This window comes from Chenopodium quinoa, unplaced genomic scaffold (assembly GCF_001683475.1).
Source record: "Chenopodium quinoa cultivar QQ74 unplaced genomic scaffold, ASM168347v1, whole genome shotgun sequence".
Taxonomy (NCBI): domain Eukaryota; kingdom Viridiplantae; phylum Streptophyta; class Magnoliopsida; order Caryophyllales; family Amaranthaceae; genus Chenopodium; species Chenopodium quinoa.
Window position 1 is genome coordinate 59,471 of NW_018745461.1, and position 18,105 is coordinate 77,575.

Consider the following 18,105-nt stretch of genomic DNA (forward strand, 5'->3'; position numbering starts at 1 on the left):
GAATATTGTACTCGGTGTTCTCATTGTTTTATCTTGCTAAAATGTGATTAGCGCTTCTCAAAGTAGGAAACATAGTTATGGAGAGCAATCTTTTCTCGCTTTTTCTGTTATCCTTTTCTTTGGGATGTTGGGGCGGAGAGGAGGGGAAGCGGAGGTGGAGTCAGGCAGGTCTTGGTCTTTTGGAGCCTTGGAAATGAGGCAAAGGATCTTGAAATTTTTGAATCTTAAAAGAGGAAGCTCTGGATTGACATATGATGCATTTGTCTTTTAAAGGCCTTAGAAGTTGTGAGTAAACGTGCGACACTTTGTAACTTAATTTGCTCAATCTAGGATCTCTGAGGTTTATTCTGTATTTTGAGTTTTTGTAGGTTTCAAATGACTGATGAACGTATTTTTTTTCTTTAATTGATTGATTCATACATTTTTTGTTGTTCCTCTGCCTGCTGGATTTTTTTTTTTAAAATCAGAATGTGATATACGCTCGTGCTTGAACACAATCCAGTTTCTTCACAAGAAAAAGGAATCTCTGAATCTGGTAAATCCCTTTTTTATTTTTTTTGGAAAAACTCACTTTGATTGACCAATTTTAGTTATCTGCCATATTATCCGTGGGGAACTCAAATGCAGCTGGCTTTGTTTGCTAAACTCTTCCTTCAGGCAAAGATATATCAGTGCTAATTCTTTGACTTCTGCAAATAAATGCTACTTCTGTTCCTAAAAGATGTTTCCATTTGCTTTATTGCACAGTTGTCAATGCGTTTTTGTAGTATCAATGTCTTTAAATATGTGCTATAAAAAGTACTAGCATAAATTAAATAATTTAAAGTTTTAGCTGCTTTGTTGCACAGTTGTCAATGCGTTTTAGTGGTTCGGATTCTTATAGATTTTAGGGGGAGTATTAGATATCATTTGGATTAAAATTATTTACATTCAGTATTGAAATACGAAGTATATTTTAGTAACAGAGGTGGTGCTCAATAATTTAAAGTTTAGCTGCTGGTTGATTGTACCGCTCATACGGATTCTATTGGTGATTTGAGAATGGTTTTGTAACTGTGTCTCAATTTGGGTTCAAACTTGTATTGTACTTTATGGGCACTGAAATCTGCTTGCTTCAATATACTGCTCCCTTTGTTTCCGAAAGATGTACCCATTTTCCAAATTCCATTTTGAGGTGGTTTTTATTTTATATGATTTATTGCAATGCACCCACCACCACCTATCACCATCACATACAAGAGAAGGGCTAGACAGCAAGGACAGCAGGAGCAGAACCGTAACAAGAGCCCTCCCCCCACTACATGAACGGGCAGCAACGGTCTATTACAGAGGTGCAGCAGGACAGCTTTGGAGTATTAGCTAGTTTACCATGGTAACTCAGTAGAAGACAAGTAATAGTAAAGTTAGTAATTAAGGCTTGTTGCCAACCCTTGTAATGTAGTGGTAGTATAAATAGTAGTTGTCCCTAAGGCATTAGGCATTCAGAAATTTGTAAGCAAACACTTGGAGAGTTATGGCCTAAAGCCATATTTATCATTCGCAAGCTTTGAGCTTATTCAATCAAACATACAACCTTTCGTCCTAAATTGTTGTTGAGTCACGCTAGTCCGTTGAGCGGACATGCCTCCGACGCCGCTGACCGTGACGCCGGAGCGAGTGGCGGCACTCGAAGAAAGAGTGAAAAAAATATGCGAAAAACTCGGTGAAGGGGAAAACTCACTTCAACACGCGCTGTTAAAGAAACAGGATGAGAACGTTGATGAGGTGAGGTAATCGATGGAGAGATAAATGGACCATTTCCGGCACCAACAGGTGAGCATGACGGCAAGCCGACACGAGAAAGCCATGGATGAGATTCGCAGTGCCCTGAAGGCCTGGAAACAGCCTAACACGGTGAACGAAGAGGTGGAGCAGTCACTGGTTGGTGGCTTCCACGGCTCACCCAAGCTGAACGGAAACTTTAATGAGCCGCCCATCGGAGCAGGGGGCCTTAATGGCATTCAATTCGGGAATTTGGCGACTGGATTCGGGGGTCAGTATCGACACCATGGTGAGGGCAACGACAACCGAGGTAATTGGAAATTTCGAAAGCTTGATATGCCAATCTCTGATGGGAACGACCGAGACGGATGGATAATTCGCAGCGAGCAATACTTTCAGTTCTACCATCTCGCGGAGGTGGAGAACGCAGTGGTGGCAATGGACGGAGACGCCTTGAGGTGGTACCAGTGGGAAAGCTGACGCCGACCTCTCGGTGGGGACGATCTGAAAGGGCGCGTGCTCACTCAATTCCGGCCGGTGAACGCTGGGACGCTGCACGAGCGGTGGTTGGCAGTGGAGCAAACCACAAACGAGTGTTCATAGAGAAAGCTTCGCCATTGATGGACGTTCCCGAAAGCATGATGAAAGGGCAATTCATAACTGGACTTAAGGAGGAGATAAGGGTAGAGATTCGACTACTTAACCCATTGACCCTAGAAGACGCTATAGATCTGGCGATTCGAGTTGAAGAAAGAAATCGGGTCAACAACTCCAGGAAGTCGGGTGGGGCTTTCACCAAACCCGGACCCTATTCGTATTTTAATCGGAGCTTTGCAACCACTTGGTTTGGAGCCAGCCCAACCCACAAACACAAACCCTCAAACACAAAGCCCAACCCATTTTCCTTACAACCTTAATCGCACCCTCAGCCAAAACAACCTTACCCCATCCAACCAAACACCCTAATCTTCAGTGGCCCTACCCGAAACACTACAACCACCACCCGATTTAGCGGCGATGTACGACGGTTGACAAAGAGGGAAATCGCCGGTAAGAAAGCCAAAGGTTTGTGCTTCCGATGTGACGGGCGGTGGAAGGGACCCACCTACGTCTGCACGACCAAGGGCTTGAGTGTGTTACTCGTTGAAGAAGAAGAGACGGAGGAACAAGGGGAGTTGCAAATCATTGAGAACGAGGTGGAAGAGGAGGAGCTGGTAAAACCGACGGCTTGTTCAATGAATTCTCTAGTTGGGTTGACTATCCCGAAGACAATGAAGCTGAAAGGATCCATATGACGGACGCCATTGGTGGTGATGATCGACCCCGGCGCCACCCACAATTTTATATCCACGGAGACCGTGGAAAAGCATGGGATTCCGATCACCGGAACTAACTCCTTTGGGGTCTCGTTAGGCAATGGTGAAACCGTAAAAGGGCGTGGCACTTCCTGTGGAGTCCGAGTGAAGTTGAAGGCAGGAGGAATTTCGGATTTGATGTTGGGAGTCCAATGGCTCGAAAAATTGGGGGAAATTCTGACTAATTGGAAGTTGCAAAGGATGAGTTTTATGGTGGGAAATGATGAGGTGGTCCTTCATGCGGATCTGAGTTTGGCACGAACGGGAATCACCATGATCAACTGAGGAAGGAGAATGGGGGCTTGTTGGTGGAATTGAGTAGTTTGGAAGGGGAGAAGAAAGAACAGGAAGTCGTTGAGGTTCCTGGCTTCTTGACGGAAGTGATAGGTGACTATCAAGAGGTCTTCGCCGGCCCAAAAGGATTGCCACCGAAGACCTCAATCATCCTTAAGGAAGGGAGTAACCCTGTTAGTGTTAGGCCCTATCGGTAACCGCGATTTCAAAAGGATGAAATCGAGAAGCTCATTCGCGAAATGCTTGAGGCCGGGATGATTAAACCGTCCACTAGTCTCTTCTCAAGCCCCGTTCTTTTGGTCAAAAAGGACGGATCGTGGCGGTTTTGTGTCGATTATCGGGCCTTGAATAAGGAAACCGTACCCGAAAAATACCCGATACCGGTAATTGACGAGCTACTTGATGAGTTGAGCGGAGCACAAGTGTTCTCCAAATTGGACCTCAAAGCCGGCTATCACCAAATTTTTGTTCGGCCGGAAGACACTCATAAAACCGCCTTTCGAACCCATGAAGGGCACTATGAGTTTCTCGTGATGCCGTTTAGGTTAACTAATGCCCCGGCTACCTTCCAATCTCTAATGAACGAGGTCTTTCGCCCATTTTTACGGAAGTTTGTTCTCGTATTTTTTGACGACATCCTCGTCTATAGTGTGAATCAAGAGGAACACATTGAACATTTGAGACAAGTGTTGACCATACTCAAGGAAAACGTGCTCTATGCAAATTTGAAGAAATGTGAGTTTGGGAAATTGAGGATAGCATACTTGGGTCATGTTATATCTAGAGAAGGGGTGTCAGTTCATCAAGATAAGGTCCGGTCCATGCTTGAGTGGCCCAGCCCAAAATTCCTCAAAGAGTTAAGAGGATTTTTGGGCCTCACTGGATATTATCGCAAGTTCATAAGAAAGTATACCCAAATAGCGCAGCCCCTTACGGATCAACTCAAGCGTGACAATTTTGGGTGGTCCGATATAGCAGAAGAAGCACTTCAAAAGTTGAAACACGCCATGACAGCAGCACCCGTGCTTGTCATGCCAGATTTCACGCAGGTTTTCGTGGTGGAATCCGATGCGTCGGGGTTCGGTCTTGGAGCTGTTTTGATGCATGAAGGACGACCAGTGGCCTTTTTCAGCAAAATACTCAGTCCCGTTGGTCGTGGCAAGTCTATTTACGAGAAAGAGTTGATGGCCGTGTGCTTGGCCGTTAAAAAATGGCGGCACTACCTCTTGGGTCGAAGGTTCTTATTCGTAGTGATCAGCAAAGCCTAAAATACATTGCTCAAAAGAGAGAAATCGGCTCCGAATATCAAAAGAGGGTTAGAAAATTGATTGGCTTTGATTTTGACCTTCAATACAAGCCCGGAGTGTCAAATAGGGTGGCGGACGCCCTATCTTGGAGGGGGGAAGGTGGTAGCGAGGGAGAAATTATGTCCCTGATCGCCAGTCAAGCCGTGAATTGGGAGACGTTGGAGAAGGAGATCAACGCTGATGCGACACTACAGAAATTGAAAGGGAAAGTCGAAAGGGTACTCTGGAAAATCAGAAATTATTGTACAAGGGAAAAATGGTCATCCCGAGAAATTCATCGATAAAGGGGCCTTTGCTCCAAAATTACCATGATTCACCGAAGGGAGGCCACACGGGGGAGACAAAGACTTATCTCCAAATGGGGGCTGAGTGGTTTTGGGCCGGTATTGCGAAGGGATGTGGCTTGAGATATGCCAACGCAACAAGCATTCACAACGGTCTCCCGGAGGGCTGCTAAGAAGGTATGGGAAGATATAAGTATGGATTTGATTGACACCATTTTGGTGGTAGTTGATCGACTCACCAGATACGCTCATTTTATTGGGCTCAAGCATCCTTTTACCGCGTTTGGGGTGGCAGAAATTTTTATCAGGGAGGTGGTTAGACTTCATGGAATACCGAGTAGCATTGTGACGGATCGCGATCGGGTTTTTGTGAGTATCTTTTGGAAGGAACTCTTTAGAGTTCAAGGCACGGCTCTCAAGAAGAGCACCTCTTACCACCCACAAACGGATGGCCAATCCGAGGTGGTAAATAAGAGGTTGGAAACTTATTTGCGATGCTTACCAGGAGGACAACCTAAGTCTTGGGCTAGGTGGCTACCTTGGGCTGAATTTTCATACAACACCACCAGCCACTCGTCCACATTAGTCACTCCGTTTCAGGCCTTGTATGGAAGGGAACCACCCAAGATAATTAGAGTGCAAGGACAGACGGCAGTATGTTCTGTGGAAGAAGTATTAAGAGAGCGCGATTTGATGCTCGATGAGTTAAAGTTGCAATTAGTGAGAGCTCAAACAGAACGCTGATCATAAGAGAAGGGAAGGGAAATTCCAAGTGGGCGATCATGTCTTCCTCAAGCTTCAACCATACCGACAAAAATCTCTTGCTAGGCGGCCTTTTGAGAAGTTGGCAGCCCGTTTCTATGGGCCTTTCGAAGTGGTCCAAAGAGTTGGGAAAGTTGCATATAAATTGCTCTTACCTGATGAGTGCCGTATCCACCCCGTATTCCACGTATCCCAACTGAAGAAAGCGATTGGGGATGTTCCTAATTCGCCCACCATCCCAGAACAGATCACACCAGAACTGGAGCTGGTGGTCGAACCAGAGAAGGTGCTAGAGGTCAGACCTAAGGCTGGCAGGGGTGCACGGTTCAGCGTGCTAATCAAATGGGTTGGCCTTCCCGAGTTTGAGTCCACGTGGGAGGATGCCGCCTTAATCAATGATAAGTTCCCAAGCTTCCACCTTGAGGACAAGGTGGCTCTTTTGTGGGGCGGTATTGCAATGCACCCACCACCACCTATCACCATCACATACAAGAGAAGGGCTAGACAGCAAGGACAGCAGGAGCAGAACCATAACAAGAGCCCTCCCCCCGCTACATGAACAGGCAGCAACTGTCTATTACAGAGGTGCAGCAGGACAGCTTTGGAGTATTAGCTAGTTTACCATGGTAACTCAGTAGAAGACAAGTAATAGTAAAGTTAGTAATTAAGGCTTGTTGCCAACTCTTGTAATGTAGTGGTCGTATAAATAGTAGTTGTCCCTAAGGCATTAGGCATTCAGAAATTTGTAAGCAAACACTTGGAGAGTTATGGCCTAAAGCCATATTTATCATTCGCAAGCTTTGAGCTTATTCAATCAAACATACAACCTTCGGCCTAAATTGGTGTTGAGTCACGCTAGTCCGTTGCATTTATTTTGTTTTGGGTTAGCTAACTATACTGTCTTACCTCTTTATGTCCATTGTTTTTACACCCACTCAACTCTCCTAGAAACAAGAGTCAATAGTAAATGGGTATATCAAAATCAAATGGAGGGAGTATGTGGTCTAGAAATTAGGTTTGGAAATTGCTTTGGATGACCATACTGCTAATTGTTGATTTCAAACAATTTTACCCAAGTAAAGATATGCTTTGATATACATAATGGGTATGGGAATGCAATATGTTACCTAGTTTTGTTAAATTGGCCTAAAATTATACTGCTGTATTATGTACCACTAACCAATTCGCACATTTTAGTTCGTGGCTCAAAATAGAATCATCAAATTAGTTAACAAGGGAATGTATTCTACAGTTTAACCTTCTGTCTACGAAGAAAATATTAAACATGGCCCTCCTCATGTTTTCGAGCTTATTTGTGCACATTGTCTGGGCAAATTTACACACCATCGTATATATACACAATGTAGTAGGAGTAAACTATTAGTCCAAGGGAAAAATCAATAAGTACCATCTTTTCTTTTGAACTTGTACCTATCCATTTCAACTGTATTGTCGGGGAATATTAATTCAATTTTTTTTTTTAGTTTATTTTTCATTTGTTTGTTTCTTTGTAATAAGTGGGTGAAGTTAAAGAAGAGAAATTTATACATTGTATGCCTTTGAAATTTATAAGTTATTTACAGGGAGGGTAGGATGATATTGTATGCCTTTGACCTGTATTTGAATCTATCTAGGTGGCATTAAGCTCCCAAGTGATTGGTCGAAAGGACATGACAAGAAGTATTTTTGATGTATGGAAAGAGGTGAGGTGAAGTAGTGGCTGATTCTATTGATCTTGATTGGCTAAATCTAGTATAAAGATTTTCATGTCTGATCACTCAAACCTTTCTAGGTATTCCAAAAGAGGAAACCAAAGCAAAGCCGAGAATGTAATATCAATTCAAGAAAGTCATATGATGCAAATGAATTTTTGTACTCTTTGGTTTCTTATCGGTATGTAGTGTGTTTGTGGCTAAAAGATACTTTCTACGCACGTAGCGCATTTGATGATAATTTGGGCCACAATGATGCAGGAGTGATAATGAATTAATTTTTGATGGAATTCATGAGAACTTTTTGCAGCTTCGTTATCACGACCCGATGCTCCAGAAGACGGTAGACCTTGTGCATATGCTGTGAATCTTTAGTTCCTACTTTAACAAGGATTAATATTCTTGAATCAATAGTTAAACCTGTACTGACATCTGAATTTCATGGGTTTTTGTAGGTACATTGCCTTGATACTCTTGGTGTTTCTGACTTACTCCATCAATATGTTCTCCGTTCACATAATATGTCTCTTTCTGGTAAGATGCAATTATGTATATATGTATATTTAATTAGAGAAGATTCACTTCACATACCTTACAACTCATTCTTTGGCAGTGTATTATCCTTCACTCACTATCACAATACATCAGCTGCTGGCTCGTGTAGAAACACCTTCTATTGAATGGCCTAAATCATTTCAGAGGTATCTACGATCATGGCAAAACCTCTGATATTAATGCCCAAAACTGAAAAATATTGCCTTTTGTTCATAACTTGGAGCAAACTCTCAGGTATCGCTCATTGCTGATGGAAAAGTTGGAAAGGTTAAGATCTTGGCAATCTAAAATTGCACCATGTATTTCAAGGCATCTATCAGTGAATTCTTTTGTCGAAGATACTATATCTCCATTATTGCATATTCTCTCTCCAGCTGATGTTAGACCAGTAATTACCTTACCTGATTCTTTTCTACGTTACCTTAATGAATGAATTATGTAAAACCTGTCATTATTGTATCGATGATGTTTGTATGTGTTTCTCTGTGCCTTGCTGTAATTTTTTTTAAAAAATTAGTCATTGGCTTTAAAAGTACTGAGTTCTGGCTGTTTAAAATACTCTCTACCTCAGTTAATAATAAAAGCTTAAGATAGGTAGATATATGATGTATAGGAGTAGGATCTAATGAGAAGGGTCCTTATTGAGAAAAAGGTGAGAAGGGATCTTGACATTTGTAAATATAATGGCTTAAATTTAGTAGTTTGTGTGTGTAGTTATAGAATTCTCTTTACCCAATAGTAAGAAACAAGCAAATGTATGCTTTGGATACCCTTTGCTGTTGTTGCCATGATGCCTTGCACTACCACTTCAGGCTACAGGGACACCCTGCCAACATCAAAATTGTTGGATAATCTATTGGTTGTTCCCGTTTTACGCAAAGCTTAACCATTTTTTTCTCTTTCCCTGAGTCTCATCATTCTTTCAGACTTACCTATTGCTAGAAGTTTTTGTCTGGTTTGGCTGCTTTACCCCTGTTAAAGCCAAGATATCTAATTGTGATTTGTGAAAAAATACAGGAGTTAATCTGGGACAAATTTATATCAAAAGTCTAGCAAATCTTTGTGATTAAATTATATTATAGTTATGTTTTGGATATTTATATTTGCAAAGTCAAGTATGAGATGGATGGTAAAATCTTGATAAATGATTATAAATAGTGACAGGTCAAAGTCAGATATTTTCCTTGCTATTTTGTAATTTTAATGAAATCGTGATGAATGGTTAAATTCTGTTGGATGAGATTATACTGTTTTTTCACAGGTTGCAGTGCAGTTACTATCAGATAAAGAGAAAACTGATCTGGCTCAATTAATTGGCATTATGGTGTTATATTCTCTAACATATAAGAACACAAAATCAGATTCATCAGCAAATAAATCAGTGCATGATGGATTACTGGATGCCGTGTCATTTTCTATGGATCCACCCATATCGGGTTTTGTGAATTTCAAGGTATGAGTTGTTGTTTGGATAATTGCTGATCTTTTTATTTAACTTCTCTTCTGTAATTTTTGAGTTTGTTTGGTCAGGGTTACAAGCCTGGGCATTATGAATTAGCGTCAGCTGTGAAGCAATTACTCACATATGAGGTAAGCTGGCATGATATAGCTATGTTTGAATGTTTTTTGTGCATACAAAGTTGAGTGCTCAATTATCATCTCTATATTTGAAATCTTAATCTCCTTTTAGACTATTTTGTGTTGCTTTTGGATTTAGTTATCAACCATTAGTTTATTGCTCCATGCATGGGGGTAAATGGTTTAGACTCTTGGTGCAAATCGAAGCTTGTTTGAAGATCTTTTTTTTTCTTAGGTTCAATAATGACTGAACATAAGGATGCTTCTCGTTAAAAAAAAAAATGAATAAAATAAAATAAAACATAGGGATGCTTACTCATGTATGTTATGAACAAGTCTTTTATCTGCCTATGAGCATTTAGTGTCAAATTATTTTTTTTTATTTTGAGCTAATAGTAACATTACAACATGAGTCACCCTTCTAAAAAGTTACAATTTTAAATTGTAAAATTATATACAAAAGTATGCCTTTTTGTGGGAAGAAAAGAGAAATTTTATGTTGTTGGATGTATAAAGTGGGTATGTTGTGGTGTTTTTTTGTAATTTTTAAGTTAAGTTCATGGTTATAAAGTTCAGAATAATAACACTGTTTGAGATTATCTCTTCTCAAACCTTTTGTAAGGCTCTAAAATAGTTCTTTCTATTGTTGTATTAAATACTAGTCACCTTGCAATCATAAAGTAACTAGTGAATAAGGCTGCTACTTTTGTAATTGTTAATTGCTAATTTTTTATAGGCATTTAATACTTTGCATGTATTTTCAATACTTTTGTTGTATAGTATTAGTTTAATTGTGTGCAAGGTTATAGCATAAGTGACTTTTAGTCTGGATGGTAAAACAATGATCTTTCTTCTAGGAGGTTGAGTGTTTGAACCTCCTCGTTCTTATATATATATATATATATATATATATATATATATATATATATATATATATATATATATATATATATATATATTCCTTAATTTAGTTGAAACAACATGGAGTATTGTTGGTTGTGTGGGTGACGTGGCATATTGAAGAATTGAGTGGGTTACGTGGCGTATTGAGAAATTGAATATGTGACCTGGCGTAATGAGGGGTCTACGTGGCATATAGACGTTCTTAAGAACACCTTTTAATATATTAGTATAGATTCTTCAAATCATTTTAAGATGACTTGAAATACGCATAACATTGGTCATGTGCCTTTTTGGTGATTTGGTCTAGTTGAGGAGATATTGGTGAGGTGCGCCAAAATTTGAATAAAATTTAAACATGGTAAAACATTAATATAAATATCAATGCGCCAGAACGCATTTGAATGCTTTATCTATTTTTGAAGATCTTAATTTTCAGTTTTCTAGTTTCTTCTTCAAGTATGCTTCATATCTTATAACTTGGCATGTTCTGTATCTTACCATGTAGTCATATGATTTAGGTTGAAAAACATAAGATAGTCCAAGAAAGCATAGCCAAATCCATGCATTCAACTGATAGCTCCAAACTGGATAACAATGCTGCAAGGGATGGAGAAAATGGTAGACCAAAATCTTCCAAAATGCATGAGGCTCTGTGTGATTATAGCCATGAAGGGATAACAATGAATAAGTCACAGAAAGACTTCTGCAAACCTATTATTCATAGAAGTACATCACCCCTGGGTTTTGGTGGAAGTGCAGCTGATGTGAAGAAGCTAAAATTCCCTGGAGATGTGAAAAAGCCTTCCTTTGGTTCCTTTAACTTCTTTGACAGGTAATATCCGATTTTATTTAATCTTGTGAAATCGTAAATTTTGTTTTGAATGCCAATGTCCTCCTTTACTTTGCTATAGATCTGGCTTCTACAGTATGATTGGAATGTCACCTAATTTCATCAGAGTAAGACTATACATTTTGCATCCTTGTGCAAATTTGATTATAAGAGGATATTCCTTGGATAATCTTGAGCCATGATGTAGTTTTAAATGGTTTTTATTGAGGTTTTTTAAATCGTTTGACAATTAGATGGAAAAAAAAAAGAAAAAAAAAAAAAAAAGCAAAGCACACAATTATGATTTAGTCCTTGGACAAGCATTCAGAGCGACCATCAGTGGTATACCTTTCTCGAAGAGAGTTGTAGACATTGATGTTTGAAATAGGAGTAAATCAAGATTTTATGTTTTAAAAGGGAATTTTATAAAACCTAAGCATGATTTTCTTACACAATCCCCACTTTAGGTTACACTTTTTACAAACTTTTTCTTATAAAAATCAACTTATAACTCTCTCTTACTTTATCTTATACAAGCTATGAGACACGCACATTGTGTGTGCATTATAAGAAATCTATATTGCTCAATTTGCCCTTTTTTTATGAAATATCATCCACCATATTCTAAATAAAAAATATTTGAAAAAAAAATTCTAATTAAAAAATATTAGCGAGTTTAAAAATTGGTGAAATGATGGAGGCATTAGAAGGATATGACTTCCCTAAAAAAACAAAAACAAAATAAAAAAAAAAAAAAGATTTTTTCTAAAGGATGGTAGTTTTTTTTTTATTATTGATGGTAGTTATTTTTTAGAAAAATGAAGGTAATTTTTTTTTTTTTTTTGATAATAAGGAAATAAAAGATAAAAGGGGTATTTTGGGAAAGAAAAATTTATCACCCAAAAACCCCTTTCACTTTATATATTACTATAGATAAATGTTTTCATGTGGTTTCTACTAGCAAGGTTTTTCCGTTTGTATTTTCCCCTACATCTTGAGCACCTTCCTTTCTTCAACCTAATGCTCTAGTGTGTGAGTTCCTTTATAACGGATAATGGACTCCTGAAAGATTTTTTCTTTTGATGAAACTCTGATTGAGAATGTGGCCATGTGGGTGTTTGGGGATTTATTGTGGTTTTTGGTTTTGGAGGCTTATTCTTTTATGCTTTCTACAAGGAAATTCATTTGGTTTTCATTACTTGAAGTAATCCCTTACACATCTTTTTTTGTCATGCTCTTTTTTCAGTCTCATTTCCCAAACAGAACCTCTCTCTTAATTTTCTCCAGTTTGCAAATCCTAGTATGTAAATAAGACAAGGTGCTCTTTGAACTCTTCCGCCATCGGGACTAGACTTTAGATCTCCATCTATTGAACTCTTCTAGCATTGTCCATCATTTACTAGAAACAACACATTTTTGTTAGTTATGGTAGTATGGTACCTTGTTAATTTTTATCAAAAATTTGTGGGTCACTTTTTACCTTCAAGTAAAGCATGCTACTTTCTTCACTTTTCAATTACAAAGTGATGTCATGTAAATTGACTAATGAGAGGAAACGAGGTTTGCTTCGCACTGTGAACTAGCAGAGATTTTTGGTGGTTTTCTATTCATGAAACAAAATGGAAATACAAGATAATACCCTATCTTCATTTACTAAGGACATACTCCTTTTGTTTATGCAGCTTCAAAACCAATCAACTTTAAAGCTAAGCATTTGAGCAAGATTATGTATTGCTTGAACTTGCCAGTGTTTTTAGCAACCAAAAAGGACCACTCTTATGATCTTAGGCCCTATTCACTTCACCTTAAAAAAATTATTCTGTCAGTAAAAATAAATTCAGTTCAGAAAAATAAGTTTAGTTGAGTAAAAATAATTTCAGTTAACTAAAAATTAGTAACTCTAAAGAAGAAATATAACAGTAAATCAGTAAAAATAATTTTAGTTCAATCAAAATATTGTAAGTTTAGCAAAAAAATTCAAGTTAATTTAAAAATTATTTCAATTCAGTAAAAATAATTTTAGTTAGGCAAAAATGAGGTGAAGTGAGGGGCTTTAGTATTATGGTCTTTTTTGGTTAAGTTTGTTCGTGTCCATCTCTAGCTTATATATATGGGTGTGACTCGAATGAATTGGATTGGGCTCTAGTATTTTAATCCAAGTTTCTAAAATGTTCCTCCTTTGAAAAAATATATATTCTTTTTTTTTTCTTACAGCCTATACATTATTTTAATAATAAGATAAATAATTGCTAGAAAAAAGCTTACGCTGTGTTTGTGTTTGGACTTTGGTGTAAAGAACATGTTGTATAAGTTAATTGTTTAAGTGTTTCAGTTTGGTAAGTAACTGATTTTTTATAGTTGTTTGGGCATGCAAAATGAGTAATAAGGACACTGACATATCTTATTGTGGTAGAATTTTAGATTAAATAAGGGTATAATTGTCATTTCACCTTAGAATACTTGAATAAGTTGATGAAAAAGCTCCTCCAAGCAGCAAACTTAAAATGAGCTTATTCGGTAAAATCAACTCTTTGAATCGGCTTACCACAAACCCTCCCAATTAGCTTATTATGGTAGTCAATCAACCGCCCCAATAAGCTTTCCACCAAACACCCTCTAATTAGTCTAATGTTAAGGGATGTATCTTATAACCTTGAGATTGTAGAATCAATCCCCGCTAGAGGCAGTTTGGGAGTAGAGATTCCCTTTTCTAGCCCTACCCCACCGACTACTAGTAGGCCTTGGCCGCAAATGTGGCATGTGTGAGGTTTTGGTCCCGTAGGACTGCTTCTTCTTACCTTAGAAATGTGGAAATGAAAAAAAAAAAACATCATCTCATACATGCCATATGGAAAAGCAAGTAGTGATCCTCTTAAACGTTTTCTTCTAAGATATCCAACTAATATAAAATTTCCATAGTTAAAATTGAGGGGCATGCTATGATTTACATATACAATTCATTTTTTATTTTTTTTAATTTTTTTTTAAATTTTAAGTCTAAATGTAGACCAAACATTTTTCAAGTCGTGGACTTGAAAGAACTGGATTAAGGATGATGCAATGGTGAATTGGTAATAACACTATAGTTAGAACTTGGAACTATTTTTGGGATTTTGTCAATTGTTGTGATTTATCTAACTATTTTTTTTATTTTTTATAATTTGTCATTGTATCCTATTAAGATTTTAAACTTAATTTGATTAAATTCTATTTGGATGATATGTATTTGTCTTATACTCTTGAGTATGGCATAACACCCCCTATACTTCTGCTGTTTTATTATATATTGTAATTTTAAATACAAAATTAATTGACAAAATTACTGGGTGTTACACAATCTGTGGGAGAATGTGTCATTGTTGCTTTCTGACATTTCTCAAGCTGACTACCAGGTTTAAAAAAATTAGCCACAAGAATTGCCACAACGTGGACAGTTTAGAAGAGAGGCTAGCAAACGCTGAGAGAGATGGGCGTCATCTTTTATTCAAGTACAACGAGGTATGTAGTGATTTGTCTATGTTGAATTTGATAGTGATGTTTTGGTGATCTTGTATCAAGTAGCACTAGAATTATAATGATTGCAAAAATTAAAATAGTTTGCACTATGAAGTAAAAATTAGTATTAATTAATACTTCGTATGAAAGAAATATGGTGGAGACATGGGGGCCAATTGGCCCTCTCAAATGCTCATAGAAAAGAACCTTCTTACCAACAATAAGTCTATAATTGAGGTGTAAGTCAACTTAACATGGATGCACAAACCGGCATAAACTTGGTAATGATATCATCTAGTGTGCCTTCTCTATAATGACCATTTGTGGCTTCTTCATCAGCGGCGCTTTGGCTCGCATCTTGTCTTGCCATTTACTGAAACTATTTTATGGTAAGTGTTAATAACTATGTCCATGAGCGGGCTAGACGAGGTTTTATTGATCTCAAGGATTTAAAGATTACGCGATAAGCTAAGGTCAAAACCTACAAAGTTTATATAATTCTCCCATAACAGAAACAGAATATACGCCTTGAAAATTAGGCCAATGCAATAAAGGAAATTTCTGCCCAACGTGTTGGGTCATTCACAGGGGGGCATATAGATTTAACAAAACCCATTATCTCATTCAGACATTCTAACAAAACCCATTCTCCAGTACAAACCCTAGTCCATCCACAATTTGTAACTTGTAACTTGTAAGCCGTCACGTAACACAAATCAGCATTCTGTGATAATATTGAAGTGACAACTATTGGCACTTGTAACTTGTAAGCCGTCTGTAACTTGTAAGCCGTCTCTTATGTAAATATTGGGATTCTATGTGATAATTATGAAGTGACAGGTATGCTGTAGCTATTTGAAATATGTAGTGTTAGATTACTTTTCATTTTTCATCCTATGATAAGTCTTCATGTAAATGGTCTGAGCCTCGTTTGATTCTACATTAAGTCGTTGCGTAATTGAGGTTTTGCAACCGTCTATGTGGAGTACTTTAATTTTGTCGTGTGGTCCATCTCATCCTGAACTTATACAATAGAATACCTCGGAATGCTTCTAGCTTTACTGATATGTAAGTTACTGGCACGCTGCTATATTCTGGCCAGGACTAGCCGACCTTATACTGATACTTCTTCATGCTTGATGTTCCATTTTGCAGGGCTTTACAAATGCAGTAAAGAGGCCTATGCGTATTCGTGAATTCTTATGATGATGGAGTTCAATTTCATTTGTTGGATGCTGTTGTCATTTTGATTCCTCAGTATCTGGATCATATATTGCATAATTGGATGCATTTCACTCCAAATGATTCAATCCAAATCAACTTGTGTTTTAAATATGCCCGTTTTGCAATGGAAGTTACAGTTTGAATATTTGTACTGTTGTACGCATTAAGCCTGGACTTTTCTTTTTTTTTTTTTTTTTACAACAGCTAAAAACAACCTTAACATTTACTCCCGCCGTCCCTTTATTACATGCCTGTATTCCTTTTTGGGGTGATCAAAATTAAATGTTTGTTTCTATTTATAGGTTGTACTTTTTGCCAATATTATTCTTGATTTGATGATTTGTCATCATTTTTCTTTTTCTTTTTTTGTACTTTACATCAATTCCCAATACTTTCACTCTCCTAATTCTCAACCACCTTTTTCTTTCTCTCTATCTCTCTCTAACCCCACATGCATATTTGTACTCCTAATTTTTAGTTTTAAGGAATCTTTAACTTTCTTAATTCCCGTGCAAAATGAGAAATAGGCATGTAATAAAGGTACGGAGGGAGTACTAGACAGTTATAACAGCTTGGAGTCTTGCAATTTTCGGGGGGCCTCCTTTGGTTGAGGCCCAAAACACAAGTACAACTCTTTGTCCTTCCTTAGAAGGAAAGACTGCGCAGAGTATTGCCTCTTTATATATTACTTCCGTTTCATTACAAATAACACTATGCTTAAAAAATTTACATTTTTTAATTAAGGTGTTGCACTTTTTTCGCAACGAAGAAAATATAAATTTTCAAAGCAATGAAAAAATGATCATTCCTAAGCCTTTATTTGGTTTGATTTAAAACATTTTGGTTGAATACATATTTTTAAGGAAAACCACAATTGCATACGGTTTAGTTTTCCTTTTTGTTTGGTTACAAATATAATTATAGGGTTTTCTACCCAATGTCCCTCCTTATTTCATTTTTCTACGTTGTGCTATAGCACTCTTCACACTGTAACCCATGGGTTCATGTAGTGAGTATACAGTAACTTTGTTGTTATCCCGTCGTTTACATATTTCGTTAGTGGGCCCCACATATTCGGTTAGTAATCGAAGAAAGGCACACATTCCCGGCCCTAAAAATACCCTAATCATTGTTGATGAGAGGGGTGGATTGAGACATCAACCTTTAAAACACTTTATTGCTATTTGCTCCACCTTCTCTCTTCTCTCTCTCTAAATACTTTGTTCCCGTTTACTAACTTAATCATTGAGGGCGAATACTAACTTAATCATTGAAGGTGAATAATTTGGTAACGCAATATTCGTTATTTTGCAAGTGTTGGAAGACTGAGCGAGTTGCATTGACGATCTGTTTCCCAAGGGATACCAAAAAAATCCCCGAAACAAAGTCCTCACCAGGCCACCACCACCACCACCAGAGGCTCACAACCGTCACAGGCTCACAGCAACACAACCATCACTCTTCCTTCTGATCTAACCACAAAGTCCTCGCCACCACCACCACCATCTCAGTCTTCTTCTTCCCATCTTAAAAAATGACCCAATGTCGCTTCGTGGCGATTTGAAAAAAGACATCATAGTTGTAAAGAGTGTAACTTATTAGGGTCATATCAACTCCTTAAGGAAAGCTTATATTTCTTGAAGACATTTTTAACCATCATAGGTGGTGCCGTGATGGTGGCAATGGTTTGCAATTATGGTCTTGTGGAAGAAGGGTGGAGTTGGTTATAATGGAGGGTTGCAGATGGGGAGGAAGAAAGAGATGAAAATACAAAGTTTCCCCACCCCCCCCAATTAAAAAAGTTTAATGACAACTCTTGTTCAATACACTTGGGTGTACCTTCCTATAGGTACACCCAGATACATTTTTGTAATTACATTAAGTATTTAACATGTGACTCACGCATGCTTACTTTTCTCCTTTCTTTTGCTTTCGATTTCTCTTCATTCTCGCTCTTCTTCTAAAAAATTTAAGCCTAATTTTTTGGCAAATCTTCCAAATTTTCATTCAAATTGAAGATTTAACTCGGTAATAATTTAGATTTTA

At 37.8% G+C, this 18,105-nt stretch overlaps 1 protein-coding gene across 1 annotated transcript in view; it reads left to right on the forward strand.

Moving 5' to 3' along the window:
- The window catches only part of LOC110714778 (chromosome transmission fidelity protein 18 homolog), a 34,889-nt gene extending 18,511 nt beyond the window's left edge, over nucleotides 1–16,378 (forward strand). The window contains exons 12-23 of the mRNA XM_021893328.1: nucleotides 468–535; nucleotides 7,398–7,466; nucleotides 7,556–7,656; nucleotides 7,737–7,818; nucleotides 7,931–8,009; nucleotides 8,089–8,176; nucleotides 8,265–8,418; nucleotides 9,292–9,483; nucleotides 9,561–9,620; nucleotides 11,030–11,343; nucleotides 14,733–14,838; nucleotides 15,991–16,378. Coding sequence (XP_021749020.1) covers nucleotides 468–535; nucleotides 7,398–7,466; nucleotides 7,556–7,656; nucleotides 7,737–7,818; nucleotides 7,931–8,009; nucleotides 8,089–8,176; nucleotides 8,265–8,418; nucleotides 9,292–9,483; nucleotides 9,561–9,620; nucleotides 11,030–11,343; nucleotides 14,733–14,838; nucleotides 15,991–16,041 — 1,364 coding nt within the window. The 3' untranslated portion in view covers nucleotides 16,042–16,378. The remainder of the gene's footprint in view (nucleotides 1–467; nucleotides 536–7,397; nucleotides 7,467–7,555; nucleotides 7,657–7,736; nucleotides 7,819–7,930; nucleotides 8,010–8,088; nucleotides 8,177–8,264; nucleotides 8,419–9,291; nucleotides 9,484–9,560; nucleotides 9,621–11,029; nucleotides 11,344–14,732; nucleotides 14,839–15,990) is intronic.
- Nucleotides 16,379–18,105: the final 1,727 nt, after the last annotated feature.